The following is a 21683-nucleotide window of genomic DNA, read 5'->3' as shown; positions in this document are numbered from 1 at the left end:
TTATGTGAGATCCCATGTTCTTTATTATATCTAAATTCCTCCTACCTTGAGTAGATAGATAGTGGTGGACTTCAGAAATACCTGTAGTACATGTTGTGCTCACATAAATAGAGGAGAGGAGAAGGTCCATATATGTCTGTGATCAGGGGTAATATTCAAAATATTTAACAAGCAGATTAACTTAGATCAATCAGAATCTAGATAGAGTTAAACAGAGTCCCAGGGGTGCTCTGGTAAGGACCATTTTTTAATGAAGGAAGGAGGCACAGGGTACTCTAAGGACTTGACACAGTGGTTAGTAACCAACCAAAGTGAAAATATTACAATTTTTTTTTTTTGGTACCGGGGATCGAACTCTGGTCTTTGTGCTTGCGGAGCAGAAGGTGGAACCACTGAGCTAAATCTCCAGCCCCAGTATTACAATATTTAAACAATAATTGTTGAGATATGCATGAAGGCCAACTGAACATCAGCTTTGTCCCTGCCTAACGTGTCCTCCAAGGAGTGAGAGCACAAAAATGTGGGTGGAAGTGGCTGGAGGCAGGGCTGTTGGTTTGTGTGTGATGTGCAGGGGATCCAGACATTCCTCCAAATTTCACAAGGGAATGAGGATGTACCTGGCACAAGCCCATGGGTGAGATGTGAAATTAGCCAAGAGGACAGTTTTGAATGCTTTAGGCAAGAGACCAGATCTGTAAAATACCGCAGAGGTGCCCTCCTGAATAGCTCAGCCTTGGACGGAGAAGCTAGCAGGAGAGTCCATAGCCCAAGGCAGGATCAGAGAGAAACTGCAAGAGGGGTGTATCTGCTCCACCCTGAAGTCCCACGTGCCACACTTTCCTGTCCTCCTCTAAGAGACCACAGCAAGGTTGGGAGGAAAGAGGAGGGAGTTGCTAGCTAAATTTGAAAGACTGAGTTTTACAGCTATCACCTTAAAATAATGCAGTTGAACTTTTATAGATAATGCTTAAATTATTCAAACAGCCTGCATTTGATGGATTGAATTAAAATAAAGAAGTTTAAAAAGAATCTAGCCAGTAGAGCTTTGTGAAGAAGTCTGGGTTGGTTTCAGGAAACTATAATGTGTGTGTGTGTGTGTGTGTGTGTATTTCCAAAGTTAAGCTGTGAGTAAATTAGCAACACTATTACACAATGGGAGAGGGACAGCATTCATACTGATAAATTTTATTTGCCTATAAATTTAAGAAATCTGAATGAGCAAGGGAGTGAACATACCTGCATTTTAGTATTGGCAATTTTTAATTTGAGCATCTCTAGTATGACTTTCTCCTTGCTGACATTAAAAAAAACCCTCTCAAAATCTAGCATAGTAATAATTATCTCCTTGACAAAATGTAAGATAAGAAATTGAAACTAGACACTTAGAAGTTAGGTCTGTTCTTCTGTCGTAGGAGTATAAATGTTTTTGCATGATTTTTTAGTCATCCAAGTACATAAAAGAGACAATTTTCTAAAAGAGCATAATTGCACACAACATTTGTCCAAATAAACCTGCAAGTAGATAATCAGAACTCAAGTAATGAATATAATAGAGCACTGTAGGCAGATCTTAGAGCAAATCACACAGACTCTAAGCTGAACCTTATTTTAGATAGATTGTATAAATTGGTTGCTTGGGAAGCCACCCTGTCTCACTAATGCAATTGGGTTGAGAGAAGTGCAGCTAGTATATTGTCTACTCCATAGAAGGAGAAGATGTGCCTCAGCACACAAGAACCAGAGAAGGAACTAGAGTTTGGAGCTCAGCTAAAGCTGCTATTTAAACCCAAGATCTCTCCACCCCCTAATGTGTCCTAGCTAGGAATCAGGGACTCCAGAAAAGGATGTTGAGTGGGAGGAATGGGGAAAGGAAAGTGTATTCACAAGATAACTTCAAGTTTAAAAATAGAATTTCTAAAACCATGCTCTATGAATTGCATAAACTAAAGACTTCTGTGTTTGCTTCAGGTGTGGAGCCAAGACAATAGATGGCTGCTTTCTTGCCTGGTTCCCAGGGTGCTTCCTATACAGTGATGGCATTTATTGTGTGTACCCTGAGCATCATATGAAAACTTGTTAGAAATGCAAGTTCCTGGGTACCACCTAGCCTGACCCATCAGCATCCCTGAGAGTGGGGCCCAGGAATCTGTTTTTTGCCAAACTCCCAACTGGATTCTGATATCTCTAATGTGTGAGAACTTTTGCATAAGGAGAGCAATGGCCCAGGGACAAAGGGACTGGAAGCAGGAATAGAAGGGGCCAGTCTGACAACATTGCCTCCATCTGTGCTTCAGACCACTTCGTCAGGTGCCAACTCCAAAAGCAGAGGGAGGGCATCAGAAAAGCTAATCCCGAATGGTGTAGAGACCTCACCCACCAGCCCCTCCATGCAAATGTGGAGGGAACAACATGGGAAAAACATGCTCAAGGATGCACAGCAGCGTTAAAGGGGAACTAAAATCTGGGTCCGTTGCTGTGTTTTCTGTACTGGGATATGTTCTCTCTGTGGAACAGCAGGAAGAGAGCACTGATGGAGATCTGGGTATATTCAAGAGACTGTGGGAGCAGATGGATTTTAGCAAGTTATTTCACATGGCTGAGTCTCTATTTAAAAACAGCTTTTGGGAGATAATCTTCAGATCATCTTCTAATTGTGAAATTCTAGTTATGCAAGAGGCAGAAAAGCTAAAATGATGATGGGTTTGAACTATGAGATGGAGGGAGAGGGAAGGAAAGGGAGGAGAAGGTGAAGTAAAAAGAATTAAGTTGTATTATGTACATGTACCAACTCCCCACGATGAATGCAATCACGTACTGCAAACATATACTAAAAAATTTAAAAAATTAAAATGATGATGGGAGCAATACTAATATTAAATCAATTAAATGGCCTGGTGGGGACAAAGGAATATGAGGGACACATTCTCCAGTGAAGAGACACTGGCTTCCAAGTAACCATCAGGGACTCAGTAAAGAGGGAGCTGTTGGCTATAAGGCTCTCCTCAATGGTCTCTGGACATTTTCCTATCCTTTATTCCTGCTTCAGGAGACTGGGTACAAACACATTCCATGTGTCCTAAGTACTATGTTAGTTGTGTGCCCTAGAAGTGTATCCCAAGGCAAGGATTCAGTGCAAGCCATTTATTGGGGAAGGGGGTGCAAGGAATACTATCATGAAATGAGTGAGTATGACAAGGGAGGACAGCAGCCAATCAGGGATTCGTGACCAACCAATAGACCCTGTGGGCCCCTAGAGCTCAATCCCCATTGAGGTCTGGGGACCTGCAGAACAAGTGCTAAAATCCATTCTTCTCCATGTAAGAGAGAGGGAGCTGGGGTATTTATACACGAACACTGAACACATGTTTTAGGGTTGCTTCTGGGATGGCTGAACATTCATTCTCCAGAAATCTGACCTTGCCTTGCACCTCTAAAGTACACTCCAGTGGCCAAAGCAAGTCCTCAAGCAGAGGTGCAAGTGGTGGCATTGAGAGGTAGAGTCAGTTATCCTGAAGTAAGATGTGCCAAGAAAATCTGGGTGGCCCCAACAGCATCTGCTATGTGGTGTGAGGTGACCTTCACAGCAGGTCCATGACTGCCATGTGAATTCAGGCACAGTGTTGCTGGACCCTGTGATTGTTCAAGAAAATAGACAGAAACTTTGAGTGAACTTGCTTAAGTTTTAAGTGTAGCAATGAATTTATAGGGGCGGGGAGGGAGAAGGAAAGGGAGAGGGAGAGAGAAAGTGTTCAGGATGTAGCTAAGTGCAAGTAGTCTTTATGATATCTCTTGCTTGATCTCTCAGTTGATATAAAATAAGTTCCTTACTCATCTTTGAAGAAACCAGAAAGAATTTTTTTTCATTTAAGCTTGAGAAATTCACTGTCGTTTTCTTAACTTTTTGTTTTGCAGTGATGTCTTACTTTTGAAAGGAATAACCAAACTATCTTCCAGATAGTTACATTCCCACCAGCAGTGAGTTGTGTTATGACTGTTTTTCATTTTAGCCATTCTTACATGTATGTAATAATATCTCATTTTAGTTTTAATCTCTATTTCTCTAAAGTTAATGATGCTGAACACCTCTCAACAGGAAAAGAACCCAGTACTTTCTATGTGGAATGCTAATAATAATAGTATTGCCTATCCCATGAGCTCTTCTTCTACTATGCTTAATTCTCCTTCCACTAAAGGATTCTTTACTTCCTCCCACTGAATCTGGAAGACTTGTTGACTGTGGTGAAGTGACCTAGTTAATCTCAGGGCTAGGTCATAAAAATGCTGTGTATTTGCACTCTGTTTTCTTAGAACCCAGCCACCATGCCATGAAGAAGCTCAAGCTTCATGGGGAGGCCCCGCTGCAGGTTTTCTGTCTGATATCTCCAGGTGACCTTCTAGTCACATGTGGGTGATGAAGACTTGTGGGTGATGAAGACTTGTGGGTGACTCACCCCTAGGTGTCATCTCTCCACAAGTCAGCCTCTCAGCCTAAGCAACCCTCAAAGGTAATGCTAAAATGACCCTTGATTTAAGACCCCGCATGTTAAGAGGCTTCGTTATAACAGTAACAGATAAATGACAAGTCCTCTCCACTATATACTGCTATGCTCTAATAAATAAAGCAGTATAAAAATATACTTTTAGCCTTTTCTGGAGTAGGCATTATTTTTTTTTTTTTGGTACCAGGGATCAAACCCAGGACCTTGCACTTGCCAGGTAGGTGCGGCACCACTGAACTAAATAGCCTGCCCTGGAGTAGGTGCATTCTATATATACCCTTTATAAAAAAAAAGTTTCCTTTCTCTGCAGAAACTGAAGAATGCCATTGGAATAGATATGGTGTACTATTCTGACATGTGAATGCAGTAAACCTTGCATAACACAGCCAAGAGACAAAGATCTACTCAACATGCTGTTTGTGCCCTCTTTCTGGAACATTCTTGTCTGACACAGCCACAGGCCCCAATCCCTTCCAAGCTTCTGCTGTAATGACACCACATCAGAGGGCTGTTCTCTGATTTTCCCGTGTACTTGAGCTCCATCCTTGTCACACTCCACCCTTCCTACTCTGCTTAAATTAAATACACAAACCCTAACACATAACTACCACTTGCCTGGTGATTATTTATCTGCTTCTTTATTTGTTTATTATCATACTCCCATCTCCAAAATTTAATCAAAGAAGTGATTTTGCTATATTTATCCTTAGGTTCTATAACTGTCCCTAGCACATAGCAGACATTCACTAGACATTCCAGATACTTGTGGGACAAATGTGTGAACAAACCACTAGAACTGAAGGCCCTAACAATGTATCTGTGCTTGTAAGCTCTCTACCAAATGCACAGACAGGGAGGAGATGTTTGAGACAAATGTTCTGTCCTTGAGAATGACAATGGAATGATTTTGTAATCTTGCATAATGAGGGGAGGGAAGATTTTTAAGTGACTTGACGTATTGTTTTAGTCCTCTGTCTGATTTTGACATCAGATATGTACTTCTAGCAAGGAAGCATGAACCATCAATTTCAAGGCACAAAGGAAAGAAAGCTTGGGCAGAAATTGTCTTGTTTGGGTTTTTTTTGGTTTTTTTCTGAAAGTATCAGTCCTTGGAGCTGATTCTGGGGTCAGTTCTGTGCAAACTGTATTCTGAGGCTGGGCAGCTTCACCTAGGAGCTTTCTGAGTCAGGTCTGGGAGGATTCCTGGCCTTTCCCAGACATCACTTGCTCTATGGATGATGATACAAAAGTGGTCACAAATTCTTCTCCTCTTTATCTATATCTCTTTGCAATGTGACTGCCTTTTCTCTGAAGAGGTGGAGTCTGTTCCCCACCCTTGGAATCTGGGGTTGGTCATCTGGTATGACTTACTTTAACAAAGATGACATAAACAGAGGGGTCAAAAGGGTTGTGCATATATACTGGGGCTTGCCTCTCTTGCTACTCTTGGAAACTTTGCCACCAGCACCATGTGACTAAGCCAGGGCTACTCTACTGAGAGATGAGTGACACTTGGCCAAGTTATGTTGCTGGCCCTGCTGAAAGCCAGTCCACTTCCAGGCAAGGGAGTGCAACATCAACTGTAGGTTGGTCACAAATGCAAGAACGCTCAGCTGGTGCCTCATGCATCAGAGACCAGTTGTCCCAGTTGCTGTCAGCCCAAGATGCTGATCCATAGATTTGTGAGCAAATAAGTGGTGGTTGTTTAACTTCACTGATTGATGAGTGGTTTTTTATGTAGCAAAATCTAATTGATGCACACTCTCACACCCCTCCACAAGAAAACTTTTGCCACAGTAATGCAAAAAGTGGGACTGAAACTGCCACTAATTATAATCTCAAATTTGCAAATTATGTATAAATGGTACATGAAAAATGGGGAAATAGGTAACAGGATTACAAATGATCTTTACTTTATTGTCTACACTTTTCTGAATTTACTACATTTCCCACAATAAACTTTACAATCATTTTAGAAAAAAATGAAAAAGCCAAAGTGCTTGGCCAGTTTCTTCCTGCTGCCGTCTGATCATTCCTGGGCAATTCTGATGTGACATAAGTATTTTCTATGGCTGGAGTTGCTGGATTATAAAGGACAGGGACAGCAAAGGATGGCTGACTTCATTCATGCTAAGGCCATTACCTCTAGTAGGAGTTTCAGAGAGATTAAAAGGGTAAAGGGTCTATGGGGCCAAAACTCTCCCATCTAAGCTTAATGCATCATATCTTTGGCTGCTATACGTTGTGTGTCCTGATGTGGCTTCTGAGTTTTAACAAAATCCCTTGCACAGGTGGGACTGATGAGAAGCCCAGAATTCTGGGCCTGGAGATGTGCTGGGTAATGAATATTTGCTGCTTGTCCTTGCAGATTTGTTTTCCTTTCTCTGAGCCTTGGAAGCCAACCTGTATTGACTGCACTGATGGCTTCTACTGGGTTGAGCTGGTATGGAACATCAGGATGAGGAAGCAAGGAACAGGGAAAGGCTGAGGTATTTATTCCCAGCTCCATCCTGCAGGTTCTCAGTGGTCTGGCCTACATAGAAGATCAGAGCTCCTGCCAGGCACACAGTGATAATCTCTGTCACCAGATTCCAACAGCAACTTGCCCCTCACCTGTTCAGGTATGGGGTGGTAAGAACGAAGTGTTGCTCAACAGAACTGCATTCTTCCTTTTGCCCTGTTCCCTATAATTTTTCCACATCGGCCCATACTTCTATAAATTATCCCTTTAATAAACTTTCCTCAAATGACCCATGGGGAGGTGGTCATCTGTCTCTTTCAGGGACTCCAGAAGATACTGCAGACATACACATTTGCAGGAAGAGGTAGACACAGGCCTGGAAAGGCAGCTCCAAAAATAGGAATGTGTCAGAAGAAGAAAAGAAATTTCTATAGTTTCCATTGCTTCCTGCACTCACTGTAAAGGAAGCAAATTATCTGTCAAATTCAGGTTGCAAGAAATTCTGACTAACAGGATGATACAGAGGATGGGAAGGCAATTTCCTTTCTGTAAGTCTTCTGGGAAGTACAGTGGGTGGCTTGTGACTAAGACAAATTAGAACCATGAGAAAGTGTTCTTAAGAGAACCATGCTCATGACAGAGGAAGGGAGGATGTAAACTTACTCGGCCGTCACTGGTCAGGAGGATGGAGTCACTCTTGATGTCCCTATGAATCACTCCTTGGTTGTGAAGGTACGAAAGGGCTCTCAGAACTGACAGACAGACAGTAGCTATCTGCTCTTCATTCATTCTAGAGAGAAAATGACATTTAAGGAATAAGACAGGTTTAAGAACATCCTTGTAATCTTCAAGAGAGGCCAATTTTTGGGTTCTGGCAATAAGTAGTCCATGCCAGTACATATCTGGAAAGTCTGCAGACCACAAAAGGAAGTCTTTAGAATGTAGTTTCTAGAGCCCAAGGCTTGGTGGTGAGGATGACAGGGGCCCACCACAAGTCAAAGGAAAGAGATGCTACTTGGCAGTGTTGGAGTCATTGATGTAAATGCACTTCCATAAACTCTTACAGAGAACTTCTCAGTCATCCACACACCTGCAAAACTGTTTTTAACACAACCGAAGAACTTCTCTGTCTGATGAGGTTATTCTGACATTGAACTTTGATCCTCCACCTGCCTCTTCTTTCCCCGGGAACCTGGGAAGGTATTAGAATGTGGAAGAGGCACTTTAACTTAAAGAATGAAACTCACTCTTGGACATCTATGTAAGGGATGGGAAGCTCTAGTCTTTGTCACTGAAACTTCATTCTTAGCAGCTTGCAGATTTCAAATAAATGTGGGGAGTGTGGTGTAGCTCAGTGACAGAGCACATGCTTAGAAGCTTAAGCTCTGGCTTCAGTCATCAGCATAATAAAAATACAATAAAATCATCAATAAGTAAATGGGTATTAATCACCTTCTGAGGTCAGGATGAATATTAATTGGATAAATAGACTACACATGCATGGTATTATAATGGAAACTCTGGGATATATAAGACAAAGAAAGTTGTGTCCCCTGACTCCAAAGAGCTTACAATTTATGTAGAGTTCATGAAGATAGTCACTGAGGCTGTATTCTAATTAGAATAATAAGCATCTTGGATTATCTGTTTGGATAATAAAGGAAATTACCTGGTATGAGTCACAATGTCAGTCAAGGCACCACCTTCTAGAAATTCCATGACCACCCAGAGTTCATCACCAACAAGGTAGCTGTTGTACATGTCAACCACATTGTCATGGTGGTAATCCCGCATGATCACAACCTGTGTACATAAGAAAGATACCTTTTGACTTGTGATAGTGAGACGTGGCTGTTTGTTCTCTAGTGGGTAGACTTACTCGTTAAGCCTAATTGATTGAGAGGATTGATTGTGAGAGGATTTATTCAAGAATCTAATATAGACAAAAGGCTTCAAGGGTAGCTAGCAGGAATAAAAAGAATCAATTTAGTAGGGCTGTGGGAAAATAGCAGGTGAACCAAACATCAGAAAGACCACACACACACACACACACACACACACACACACACACACACACTGAAATGAAAATATACAGAACATAAGAGCAAGGTTTGCATTCAAAGACATTTAGTTGACTTGTGGGGCATGTGACCCTGAAGATCTCCTTTTGAATGCAATGTCCAGATTCCACCGTGGATTAGCCTAACAAAGGGTCTTCAACTCATGGTAAGTAGGTATGAGTCCCATAAGTGAATGAAGCACATTGATATTAGAAATAGGGGCACATGAGACTAATTTAACTACTTGGGAAAAGGTATGGGTTGAATCTGAAGGGGGTTTGATCTGAATACAAAGAATATATTTGGAAGGTAAAATGAAATATGTAGGCATAAAAAAGCTAACTTGAACCTGCTTGTTGGAGAATGTGTCCAGGTAATGGTGCCCTGTGGCTTCATCCATTTACTTTTTTCAGAGTTTGGTGTTTGGGTCTGGGAATAAATTTCAGAAATCAGGAATAGTGAATAGGGAAGATACCTGTCAAGCTCACTCACCTGGAGAAGTCTGTGAGATTGGGTGCATTCATAAGAAATGAGCAACCTTGGGAACTGGAGATAGGTGAGGTCCATGGGGCCGCATAATGAGCCTCCAAGGAAGAGGTTCAAAATTATAGTGGAGAGCATTCACAGAGTGTCTATACACCTTGGAGAGAACGAGCATGCTCACAATATAAAGTCAAGGGGTTCAAGCAGCTATGCATCATTTGAGGAGTTGTAAGATGTGGAGACTGGCATTTTGAGATTCTAACACGAGATCTTTAGGACTTCAATTTCCTATCCACAAAAATTCACCTTTCTCTCCAATGGTCCTATAAAATTATTAAAGACATTTTAATACCCTTAATACCAAATACTTGTGATTCCTGATACAGTTAATCATATTTTCCAATGTGTTTTAGAGCTCTTATGTGAAAAATTGAAAAGATACATGACAAAATGGAAGAATATGTGCAACAAATATACAAAAAACATAGGTTTGAGGAAGAAATAAAAATGGTCTAAAACATACAGTAATAAAAATGTTAATTAAAATAGTAAGATTTATTCATGTTTACCTATTAGACCTAACAAGGATAGTATGATAGCATCTGATAATGTTAATCAAGGTAAAATAGGACTATTAGTGAGGGTCTAAATGTGGACATTACATATCATCAAATATTGCTTCTCTTAAAAAAATCCACCTATGTAGATTTTATCTGTTCATTCCACTCCTTCAAATCTAAGGAACTTACTACTAGATATGCACCCAAAGCCTTATTTATAACAACACTCACTGCAAAATTATAAAGGCCACAGACTGCAAACAAAATCAGAGACTGCTTTAATTGTATGTGATAGAAGGTTATTAGGCCATTAGAATTAGTTAAGAAAAGGAATGAATGATTTTTATTTTGTGTTACTTTTTATTAACATTAAATGCTAGGTGAAATTTAAAAATTACCAAACTACATATATAGACATATCTCAAAGAAAGAAGATATGTACCTTAAAAATATATAACAATACTAAAACTTTAATGTAGGACATTACTTGTTTGTGGTGTTATGTGAAACATTTTCTTATGTTTTTAGGAAGAAGTTACTATTTTTATAGTTAAGAAAGAATATTTTAAAGTTCTTAAATAGTGAGAGTAAGGATATTGGTAAGCTCATCTCTGTTGTGGTAAAAAAAATTGGCTACAAAGAGTATAAATGGCATCACAACAGTGTGAAACATGTACATATTCAGTCTTCTGTATACATGATTTCTACATCCATGGATTCAACCAGCCACGGATAGAAAATGTTTCTTAAAAATTGCATCTGCCAGGTGCAGTGGTACATGGCTGTAATTTTAGCACTTGGGAGACTGATGCAGAAGGATTGCTGTAAGTTCAAGGGCAGGCTGAACTATACAGAAAGACCATGTATCAAAACAAACAAACAAAAAATGTACCGAATGCACACAGACCTTTTTCTTGTCATTAGTTCCTAAACAATGTGATATAACAACTATCTCCATAGCATTTACATTGTATTAGGTATTATAAGTAATCTAGAGATGATTTAAAGTATACAGGAGGATGCCTTATATAAAAGTCTTATGTAAAAGACTTGAGCATTCACAGATTTTGGAACCAGAACTGGGTCCTAAAGCCAATTTCTGTAGATACTGGAGGATGACAGTAACCCATATAGACAGATTGTGTAGCATGAGATTTGGAATCTGCTTGATGAGGATTCAAACCCCAGCTTTGCAGTTAATTTGCTGTATGACCCTGGGCTAGTCACTCAAACTACCTGAGAGCAGGTTTCCTCATTGCTAAACCCCTTTCTGCTTCATAGGATTGCTATATTATGAGGTCACAGATGATTAATGCTTGGCACAGTATCTGATACACATGAAGTATTTTATAAAAGTACTACTAGAATAGTAAATGCATAAAACAAGACTAGAAGGAAAGACTATAAAGGATGCTAGTTTTGTCTTTATATTTTAGGAGTCTTCCTAATATCCTAATATGTACATGTATTATTTTTGAAAAGAAAAATAAATATGATGCTGGAAAGAAAAGATGATGCCATCCCACTACTTACCTCATTGAAAAGCAGTTCTCGCCTCTGTTGCTTTCGGAGGTCCATTTTCTTCACTGCCACCTGTTTCCCTGTGTGTTTTTCAGTTGCAATGCACACAATGCCTGTTGACCCTTCTCCGATTTTGATGAAGTTATCCAAGTATTCCCTTGGGTCTCCTGGGCTAACCACCAGCTGCAGGGCAGCCCGAAACTGTTCATGGGACACCCTGGAGGGCTGCTGGTCTGAGGAGGAGCCCCAGCTGGGTGGGGGGTAGGTGCTGGATGAAATGCTGAGAGAGCTCAGGTAGGAGGCAGTGGAAATGTACTGCGAACTTGTCTGCAGGGAAGGGTGGTGGTACAGGCTGGCTTTGTGGTACCCAGAAGGGTACTGGTGGCTGCTTGAAGAATAGCCTGCTTTGCTTTGACTTTGAGGTAGTTTGGCGGGGCCCCTGGGGTAGGTGTCGGACCCAGACAGTGGAGGACTGAGGACCATCTGTGCTCGATCATAGTCCACCTGGGAAGACAGACACGGATGGAGAATATTAACACACTGGATCTGAATTTGAAACCTTCATCTGGTGAATGACAATCAACAACAAGTGATCAAAGGCTGTGGTGGGGTGCCTACAGAACTGGCCACTGCTGGGAAGAGCCTTTCACCCATGTGTACCATGGGGGAGTTCTGATTCCGTGGACTTTATTCAAGGTGCATATAAGCCCTATTTTCTTACTCAGGAAATTAAGACCTCATCCTTCATTAAAGGACATCAGTGTTCAGTTAGCAGTAGGGGGAGAAATATCAGAAGTATCAGAAGGGAGGCCTTTTCCCTTGCATCTGAACTCACATATTTGAAGGTGGTGTGTACTACCCACATACATAAAATAGCACATGTATCTGTACACATGGCTTCCATTGCTAAATGGCTTTTGCTTCAGTATGAATTATAAAGTAACCTAATGCAACATTCTCATCAAATAAGTATAAATCCAATCAAGAATAACCAAAATTTGCAAGTGTGTGTGAAGTGTGTGTGTGTGTGTGTGTGAAAAAGACAGTTGGCTACTCTCAAAGGGATCCCAGCACAAAACATTTTGCTCTGGTTTGGAAGATTGGACTGAAGGAATACAATGGAGGAGAATGGGAGGGCAGACAGACTGGAGACACAGGATGCTGGTGAGGGAAGCATTCTTACATGATTTTAGTTACAGGTGTTAGAAATCATGTTATGGAAAGGATCAGGAATGAGCTTTGGGCACCCCTGGAATGACAGAGGTCAGGAACAGTCTGTATTGCTATATCACACCATGTTTACTTCCTTGTTCAGGCCAGAAAGCACTGCTGAATCAATGATCTCTTTGTTGTATGATTGTAGAGAAACACAGTGCTGGCTGCATAGATGGTAAATGATTGATTAGACTTCAGGCTCCTTTATAACACAGGGCCTTAAGAACCTGTGGTTTTTTGGTTTTTTTTAATAAAATGGAGTACTACTCAGCCATAAAGAATGAAAACTATAGACATTTATAGCTGAATGGATGCACATTGAGAATCTTATGTAAAATAAATAGGACACATGTGTAAATACCAAATAGTTTCTCTGGTGTGAGAAACTTAAAGTGTAAATAAGGATCAGAATGTATAATTGATAATGTGAAATAGGAAGAAAAGGCCCAAAGGGGTAGAGGAAGTGGGAGGCAAAGGGGAAAGGAAAGAAGGGAAAGGAAAAGAATATGAGAAAAGGAAAAAATGGAAACAAAGTCTTTGTAAATAGGGAGGACTGGAGGGGTTGACTGGAGGGCAGGGGAATGGGGAAAAAATAAGAACCAAGAGGCCCTACCGAGGTCCCGAGGTGCTTGGAATATGCCGAATTAGCCGGCTGCAGACAGGCAGGTCTGCGCATGCCCTACTGAGGTCCTGAGTAGTGTTGAACATGTGGAATCAGCCCACGCCCCGGCAGCAATCCACTGGGCCCCCTGCCCCACTCCTCTGTACAGACACCTGGTTCCACACTACAAAGACACAGAGGACACCAGACCACCAGATCATGGTACTGAGTCTCGCTGCTCCCGCCCCAGAGGTAGGGGCTTCTGAGCCACTGTCCCACTGCTCCTGATCCAGAGGAAGGGGCTTCCTGGTCACCATCACTCCCGCTGCTTCCAGCCCAGAGGAAAGGGCTTTTAGGCCACCTTCTGTCAAGCCACTCCTGGCCCAGAGGAAGGGGCTTCTGGGCCACCATCCTTCCCACTGCTCCTGGCCCAGAGGTAGGGGCTTTTGATCTTCCATCCCACTGCTCCTGGACCAGAGGAAGGGGCTTCCTGGCCACCATCCCTCCCGCTGCTCCCAGCCCACAGGAAAGGGCTTTTGGGTCACCATTCCTACCGCAGCTCCAGCCCCCTGTCCCACCTCCCCCAGCTCAGAGGAGGTAATCCATGCAGGTACCAACAGCCCCTCCTGCATTCGAAATGAGAAAACACATAAATAAGTCTCAAAATCAGACTTCCAGATCACCTTCAGCAACCCCAAAGGGAAATGAGATGGAACACTCTGATACTCAACTGCCTGGAACCACTGAACTGGCAAAAAAAGGGGATCTGGGAAAAATGAAATCAGAAATAATTTCTCAGATAACAGGAGAAATTGTGCCCCGAGTGCAAGACTTGATTAATAAATCTAGAGAGGAGCTCAGGAACATGATGGAATCCCAACATAGGAAACAAATGGAATCCATAAAACAGATGCAAATAGATTTCCAGGACAGGAAAAACTCCATTGAAAGTCTATACAGCAGAATGGGCCAATGTGATGACAGAATTTCCGATAGAGAAGATAAGATTGCAATTAGTGACCAGGAAAAGAAAAATTGCTTTAGAATTATAAAGGAACATGAGAAATCAATCCAGCAGCTGCTAGATGATGCAAAGAAGAATAACATATGACTGATTGGAGTCAAGGAAGAAACAGGAGAGTGTGCAGATGACATAAAAAAATCTCTTCACAGAAATAATGGCAGAAAACTTCCCAAGCAGGGGAAAAGAGCTTGACATACAGATAAGTGAGGCATATAGGACTCCAGCTAGCCTTGATCAAAAAAAATCTACACATAGGCATATAATTGTTAAGATTCCAGAAACTCAACAGAAGAACAAATTTCTACAACCAGTTAGAGAAAAGAAACAAATCACATACAAAGGAAAGCCCATCAGAATCACAGCAGACTTCTCAACACAAACCAGCAAGGCAAGAAGAGCTTGGAGTGACATATTCCAAGCCCTAAAAGAAAACAGCTTCTGACCCAGATTGATGCACCCTGCAAAAGTATCTTTCAAAATTGATGGAGAAATAAGATACTTTCATGACAAAGAGCACCTTAGGAACTTTGTGAATACCAAACCAGCACTCCAAAGAATTTTACACAATATCCTAGGAACAGATATTGAGGATCACAACCCCAGGAAGCAAAGCAGAATGAACCCATCTGGCATGACAAGAAATTAAATGCAAAGGGGGAGAACTCAACAAAAAGAAAAAGTCATGGCAATGACAAGTCAATACATTTCAGTTATAACCATCAATGTTAATGGTCTCAATTCACCAATCAAAAGAAATAGACTGGCAGAATGAGTTAAGAAGCAAAATCCAACAATGTGCTGCATACAAGAAACACATTTAATTCAAAAGGAAACTCATAGACTGAAAATTAAAGGATGGAAAACAATACTCCATGTGACAGGAACCCGAAAAAAAGCAGGAGTAGCTATCCTCTTGGCAGATCAAGTAGATTTCAAACCAACACTGATTAAGAGAGACAAAGAAGGGAACTACATACTGCTAAAGGGAAGAATCCAAGAGGAAGAGATGACAATCATAAATATCTATGCACCAAACACTAGTGCACCCAACTATATAAAACAAATACTAATGGACATGAAAAGTCATATATGCACTAATACAATAGTAGTGGGGGACCTCAACACCCCACTGTCACAAATAGATAGATCAACTAGACTAAAAATAAGTAATGAAATACTAGAACTCAATCGAACTCTTGAGCAAATGAATTTAACAGATGTTTACAGAGTCTTCCACCCCACAAAATCAGAATACACATTCTTCTCAGCTGCACATGGGTCATTCTCCAAAATAGACCACATACTCACACATAGAACATGTTTAAGTAAGTGCAAAGGAATTAAAGTTATCCCCTGTATATTATCAGACAATAGTGCGCTGAAATTGGAGATCCATAGCAAAAGAAACTCAAAAAATTTCATAAACACGTGGAAATTGAACAACACACTTCTGAATAACCAATGGGTCACAGAGGAAATTAAAGAAGAAATCAGACAGTTCCTTCAATTAAATGACAATGACAATACAACTTATCAGCATCTATGGGACACAATGAAAGCAGTCTTATGAGGGAAATTCATAGCAGTGAATATGCATATTAGGAAAACAGAACAAGCCCAATTAAACAACCTGATGCTAAACCTCAAGCTTCTAGAAAAAGAAGAGCAGGACAACCCCAGAGCTCATACAAGGGAGGAAATTATAAAGATCAGAGGACAAATAAATGCAATGGAGACTAAGAAAACGATACAAAAAATCAATGAAGCCAAGAGTTGATTCTTTGAAAGAATCAACAAAATTGACAAACTCTTAGCCAACCTTGTCAGAAAAAGGAAAGAAAAGGTCCAAATCCATGCAATTAGGAATGAAAAAGGTGAAATTACAACAGACCCAGCAGAAATCCAGAGGATCATCAATACCTACCTCCAGAACCTATATGCCAATAAGATGGACAGCACAGTAGAAATGGACAGATTCCTAGATACATATGAATTACCAAAGTTGAACAAAGAAGACTTAAAAATTCTGAACAACCCAATATCAACCAATGAAATTGAAAATGTAATTAAAACCTTATCAACTAAGAAAAGCCCAGGTCCTGATGGCTTCACTGCTAAATTCTACAAGACATTTAGAGAGAAACTGCTGCCACTACTGTTTAAACTCTTTAATGAAATTGAAAGAGAAGAAATACTCCCAAATTCATTCCTGGAAGCAAGCATCACCTTGATCCCCAAAGCAGAGGAAGACCCAACTGAAAAGGAGAACTATAGGCCAATCTCACTAATGAACATAGATGCAAAAATCCTTAATAAGATAATGGCAAACAGAATGCAGAAGATCATCAAGAAGCTCATACACCCTGATCAAGTGGGATTCATCCCAGGGATGCAGGGATGGTTCAATATATGCAAATCAATTGATGTAATACACTATATTCAATAGACCCAAGGACAAAAATCATATAATTATCTCCATAGATGCAGAAAAAGCATTTGACAAAATCCAACATGCATTTATGATAAAAACCCTACAAAAAATTGGAATAGATGGTCTCTACCTCAAACTGATAGAAGCCATCTATGAAAAACCAACAGCCAATATCATACTAAATGGTCAAAAACTGAAATCCTTCACACTAAAATCAGGAACAAGACAAGGATGTCCACTATCACCTCTCTTGTTCAATATAGTTCTGGAAACATTAGCCATGGCAATTAGACAAGAGAAAGAAATAAAAAGAATAAAGATAGAAAATGAAGAAGCCAAATTGTCATCATTTGCAGATGACATGCTACTCTATATAGAAGACCCCAAGAACTCCACCAAAAGTCTTCTAGACTTAATAACCAAATTCAGTCAAGTAGCTGGTTTCAAGGTCAACACACAAAAATCAATAGCTTTCCCCTACACCAATGACAGACTCACTGAGGGAGAAATAGGGCAAATAATTCCTTTCACAATAGCATCCAAAAAACTGAAATACCTAGGAATCAACCCAATGAAAGAAATCAAAGACCTCTTCTCTGAAAACTAAAGCACTCTGAAAAGAGAGATTGAAGATGATATCAGAAAATGGACAGACATCCCCTGCTCCTGGGTAGGAAGGATTAATATAGTGAAAATGGCCATACTTCCAAAACTGCTATATAGATTTAATGCAATTCCAATTGAGATCCCAGCAGCATACTTCATAGACCTTGAGAAAACAATCCAAAAATTCATTTGGAACAAGAAGAGATCTAGAATAACAAAAGCAACTCTAGGCAACAGAGACATGGCAGGGGGTATGACAACTCCTAACTTGAACCTATACTACAAAGCTACTGTGATAAAAACAGCATGGTACTGGCAAAGAAACAGACCTGAAGACTACTGGAACAGAATAGAAGGTGCAGAAACAACGCCAGACACACTCAGCCATCTCATCTTTGATAAAGGAGCCAAACACCCTCACTGGAGGAAAGATAGCCTCTTTAATAAATGGTGCTCAAAAAATTGGGCTTCAACTTGCCAAAGATTCAAACTAGACCTATATCTCTCACCATGCACTAAACTAAAATCAAGATGGATTAAAGATCTAAATATTAAAATAGAAACTCTGAACCAGTTGGAACAGAGGTTAGGTAGAACCTTTGAAGACATCGGTGTAGGAAAAAATTTTATGAACAAAACCTCAGTTGCCCGTGAGCTAGCACAAACAATCAACAAGTGGGATCTCTTCTTATTAAAAGGCTTCTGCACAGCAAAAGGAACCACCAGCAGTGTGAACAGACAACCTACAATGTGGGAAAAAATCTTCACCTGCTCTTCCTCAGACAAAGGTCTACTATCTCGAATCTATAAAGAATTTAAAAAGATCAGACGTCCCAAATTTAAAGACCCAGTCTGAAAATGGGCATCTGAAATGAACAGACATTTCTCAGACAAAGAAGTAGAAATAGCAAATAAATACATGAAAAAATGTTCAACATCACTGGTCATTTGAGAGACGCAAATGAAAACAATGCTGAGATTCCTCTTCACTCCAGAAAGAATGGCTGCTATCATGAAATCTACCAATAACAAATGCTGGTGGGGCTGTGGGGAAAGAGGAACCCTGCTCCACTGCTGGTGGGAGCGTAGACTGGTGCAACCACTGTGGAAATCAGTATGGAGATACCTCAAAGTACTACGACTCTAAGTCCCATTTGACCCCACTATTCCACTGCTGGGAATCTTCCCCAAAGTATTAAAAGAATCATACCACAGTGATATATGTGTGCCCATGTTCATAGCAGCACAGTTTGTGATAGGTAAAACTTGGAAACAGCCCAAATGCCCATCAGCTGGAGACTGGATCAAGAAAATGTGGGGTTTTTTTTATAAAATGGAGTACTACTCAGCCATAAAAAATGAGAAATTAGAAACATTTATAGCTAAGTGGATGCACATTGAGGCGATACTCTTAAGTGAAATAAATAGGACACACATGTATAAATACCGAATAGTTTCTCTGTTGTGAGAAAGTGAAAGTGTAAATAAGGACTAAATGTATAATAGGTAATGTGAAATAGGAAGAAAAGGGGCAAAGGGGGAGAAAACGGGAGGGGTAGGGGAAAGGATAGAAGGGAGTGGTTTTAATATGAGAAAATGGAAAAATAGGAACAAAATCTTTGTAAATAGGGAGGAATGGAGGGCTTGAAGGGAGGGCTGGGCAAGGGTGAAAAATTAGAACCAAGAGAGACTATGTAAAGGTGCAAATTTCCAACGATGAATGTCATTATATTGTATACCTAAAATGTACCAATGATTAGAATGAATAATCGATAATGCAAAATAGGAAGAAAAGGTCCAAAGGGGTAAGGGTAGTGGGAGGGGCAGGGGAAAGGGAAGAAGGGAAAGGAAAAATGCTGAGAAATGGAAAAAATGGAAATAAAGTCTTTATAAATAGGGAAGGGTGGAGGGGGTGAAGGGAGGGCTAGGAATGGGGAAAAAATAAGAACCAAGGTGCATTATGTAAAGGTACAATTCCCAATGAGAAATGTAATTGTGTTGTATACCTACAATGTACCAATAAACGAATTTAATAAAGTGCCTCAAAAAAAAAAAAAGAACCAAGATACAACCTGTACAGGTACAAGCTCCCAGTGATGAATGTAACTGTATTGTATACCTAAAATGTACCAATAAATTTAATGGGAAAAAATAGAACATTTTCTGCTGGGAAGTTTGGAATTTCTGCTGAAGTGACATCAACTTGATACTCTATTCTTTTTATCTACCCTGAGAATTTGGATCTGGTCTTAGTTACTGGTGACATATAGCTGTGTAAAGTCAATACAAATAAAATTAAAATTAAAAATTCAATTCCTCAGTCACAGTAGTCACATTTTTAGCAGTCAGCAGCCACCACCCTAGACAGCACTCATATAGAATACTCCCACCACTTCAGAAAGGGGCTCTGTATAGCACTGTTCTGCATGAAGTGATTGTTCTCATTAGTGAATTCATTCACTGACTCCACAAGTTAATACTTGAGCTACTACTATGTGTTGGTCACCTTTTCAGGTGCTGGGGAAGGGGCCACCAGGAATCAAAATACATAGTATCTCTGCCCTACTGGAGTTCATACTCTAGAAAGAAGACAGATGACAAACAAGAAAACCCACAAATGCACAGTATGTGCTCCAGTCCTAAGTGAAGCAAAGAAAAATGAAATAGAGCGAGGGAGCTGAGCACAATGGGAGCCATCTTGGATAGGATGATCTCTGTGACTCTATGAGGGGCACCATGAAGGCAAAAACCTGCTTCCATTAGGGAATAAGATGCATGACAGGGCAGGGGGACAGCAAGGAGGACCTACTAGAGAATAAGGGTGGGAAGGCTCAAATAGTGGACAGAGTACAGTCAGGGGCCACATCACGGGAACCCTGGCATGGTCTCTGGCTTTTTCTCTTAGTGAGGTGGGAGCCAGTGGAGGTTGCCAGGCAGAGAAGAGTATGGCAGGTCAGTGTATATCTGGCTCCTGGAGAAGAGACTTTGGAAGCAGAAGTAGAAACAGAAACGTCAATGAGCTTACTTCAGTCAATGCGAACTGTGCTTATGGTAGTTTCTGTAGATGGGATGAGAAATGAGGGGATCCAGGCTAAGGACAGAAGATATGGGGCAGGATTTGCTGATGGGTTGGATGAAAATTTGAAAGAAGGGGATCAAAGTTGATGACAGGATGGCAACTGGCCATTTAATGAGATGAGGAACCTAAAAGGAGGAAAGGGCCTGCGGGATGTGTAATCGGCCTACAAGGTGGCTCCCAATGTTCCCTGACTCTCAACATTCATACTCTTTTGTGGTATCCTCCCACAGTGATAAGGGTTGATACGAGTGATAAAAAATACAGCAGAAGTAACAATCAGTCTTGTATTTTGCCAAGAAAAGCAGATTTGTGGTATCTTTGCTCTGGTTTTCTCTAGCTGCCATGCCATGAGGGCACTCAAGAATCCTACAGAGAAGTCCATGAGGCAAGGAACAGAGGCCTCCTGCCAAGAGCTAGCCAGAAACTGAAGCCTTCAGCCAACTGTGAGCCATCCTGGAAGTGGATCCTCCCACCCAAGACCAGCTTTCGAATGAGGCCAACACCTTGACTGAACCTTGAGCAATGCCAAAGCAGCTCAGCCCTCCCATGTTTCTGACCTCTACTTAGGTGACTTAGACATCTCTGAGGTTAGGGAAGAGTTAAGGCTGAAGGCGAATCTGAAAGTCATCTGTGTTTAACTGACATTAGAATCATGATGCTGAATGTGTACAGGAAGTCCAAAGTCTCTTCCAGGGACCAGAAAGAGCAAGGGGATTTTACAAAAGGAATAGAGGAGTGGCCAGTGTTGTAGGTAGGAAATTAAGGCAGTGGGTATCCTGGAGCCAAGAGAGGAAGTATTCCAAGAAAGGAGGGAGTAACAAATCATGCCAAATGCCACTGAGAAGTGGTTAACAGATCTGGCATTGCAGTGAGGCAAGCAGCGACTCAAGCTCCTGCCCCATTGTACTGCACTGCCCAAGAGGTGATCAGTTCTACCAAGTCAAGGGACAGAAACTGCATACTAAGCTCAGCACCTTGGCACCGCTCACAGCTCTTCTGCACACACTCTATCCAGGTGAGCTCACCTCTCAGACCATCTCAAAACCCACCAATAGGAACCCAGGCACCCACTAAGCCAGCACCCTATCTTGTTTGGATGGGAGGAATACATAGGAATAGGTCCTGACTCTGGCTTTAGTCAAA

General features: G+C 40.9%; 1 protein-coding gene across 2 annotated transcripts in view; it reads right to left on the bottom strand.

Moving 5' to 3' along the window:
- Positions 1-21683, bottom strand: part of Pak5 (p21 (RAC1) activated kinase 5) — a 321615-nt gene that overhangs the window by 14329 nt on the left and 285603 nt on the right. For both annotated transcript variants that reach the window (XM_004840815.4, XM_021255058.2), the window contains 3 exons: positions 11597-12088; positions 8630-8763; positions 7624-7750 (listed from right to left, as the gene is read on the bottom strand). In XM_004840815.4, coding sequence (XP_004840872.2) covers positions 7624-7750; positions 8630-8763; positions 11597-12088 — 753 coding nt within the window. The remainder of the gene's footprint in view (positions 1-7623; positions 7751-8629; positions 8764-11596; positions 12089-21683) is intronic.

Source organism: Heterocephalus glaber, unplaced genomic scaffold (assembly GCF_053883595.1).
Source record: "Heterocephalus glaber isolate CG9 unplaced genomic scaffold, H.glaber_assembly_v1.0 deba00001532, whole genome shotgun sequence".
NCBI classification, from domain to species: Eukaryota; Metazoa; Chordata; class Mammalia; order Rodentia; family Bathyergidae; genus Heterocephalus; species Heterocephalus glaber.
Note: the sequence above shows the minus strand (reverse complement) of the source record. Positions and strands in the feature narration are given on the sequence as shown.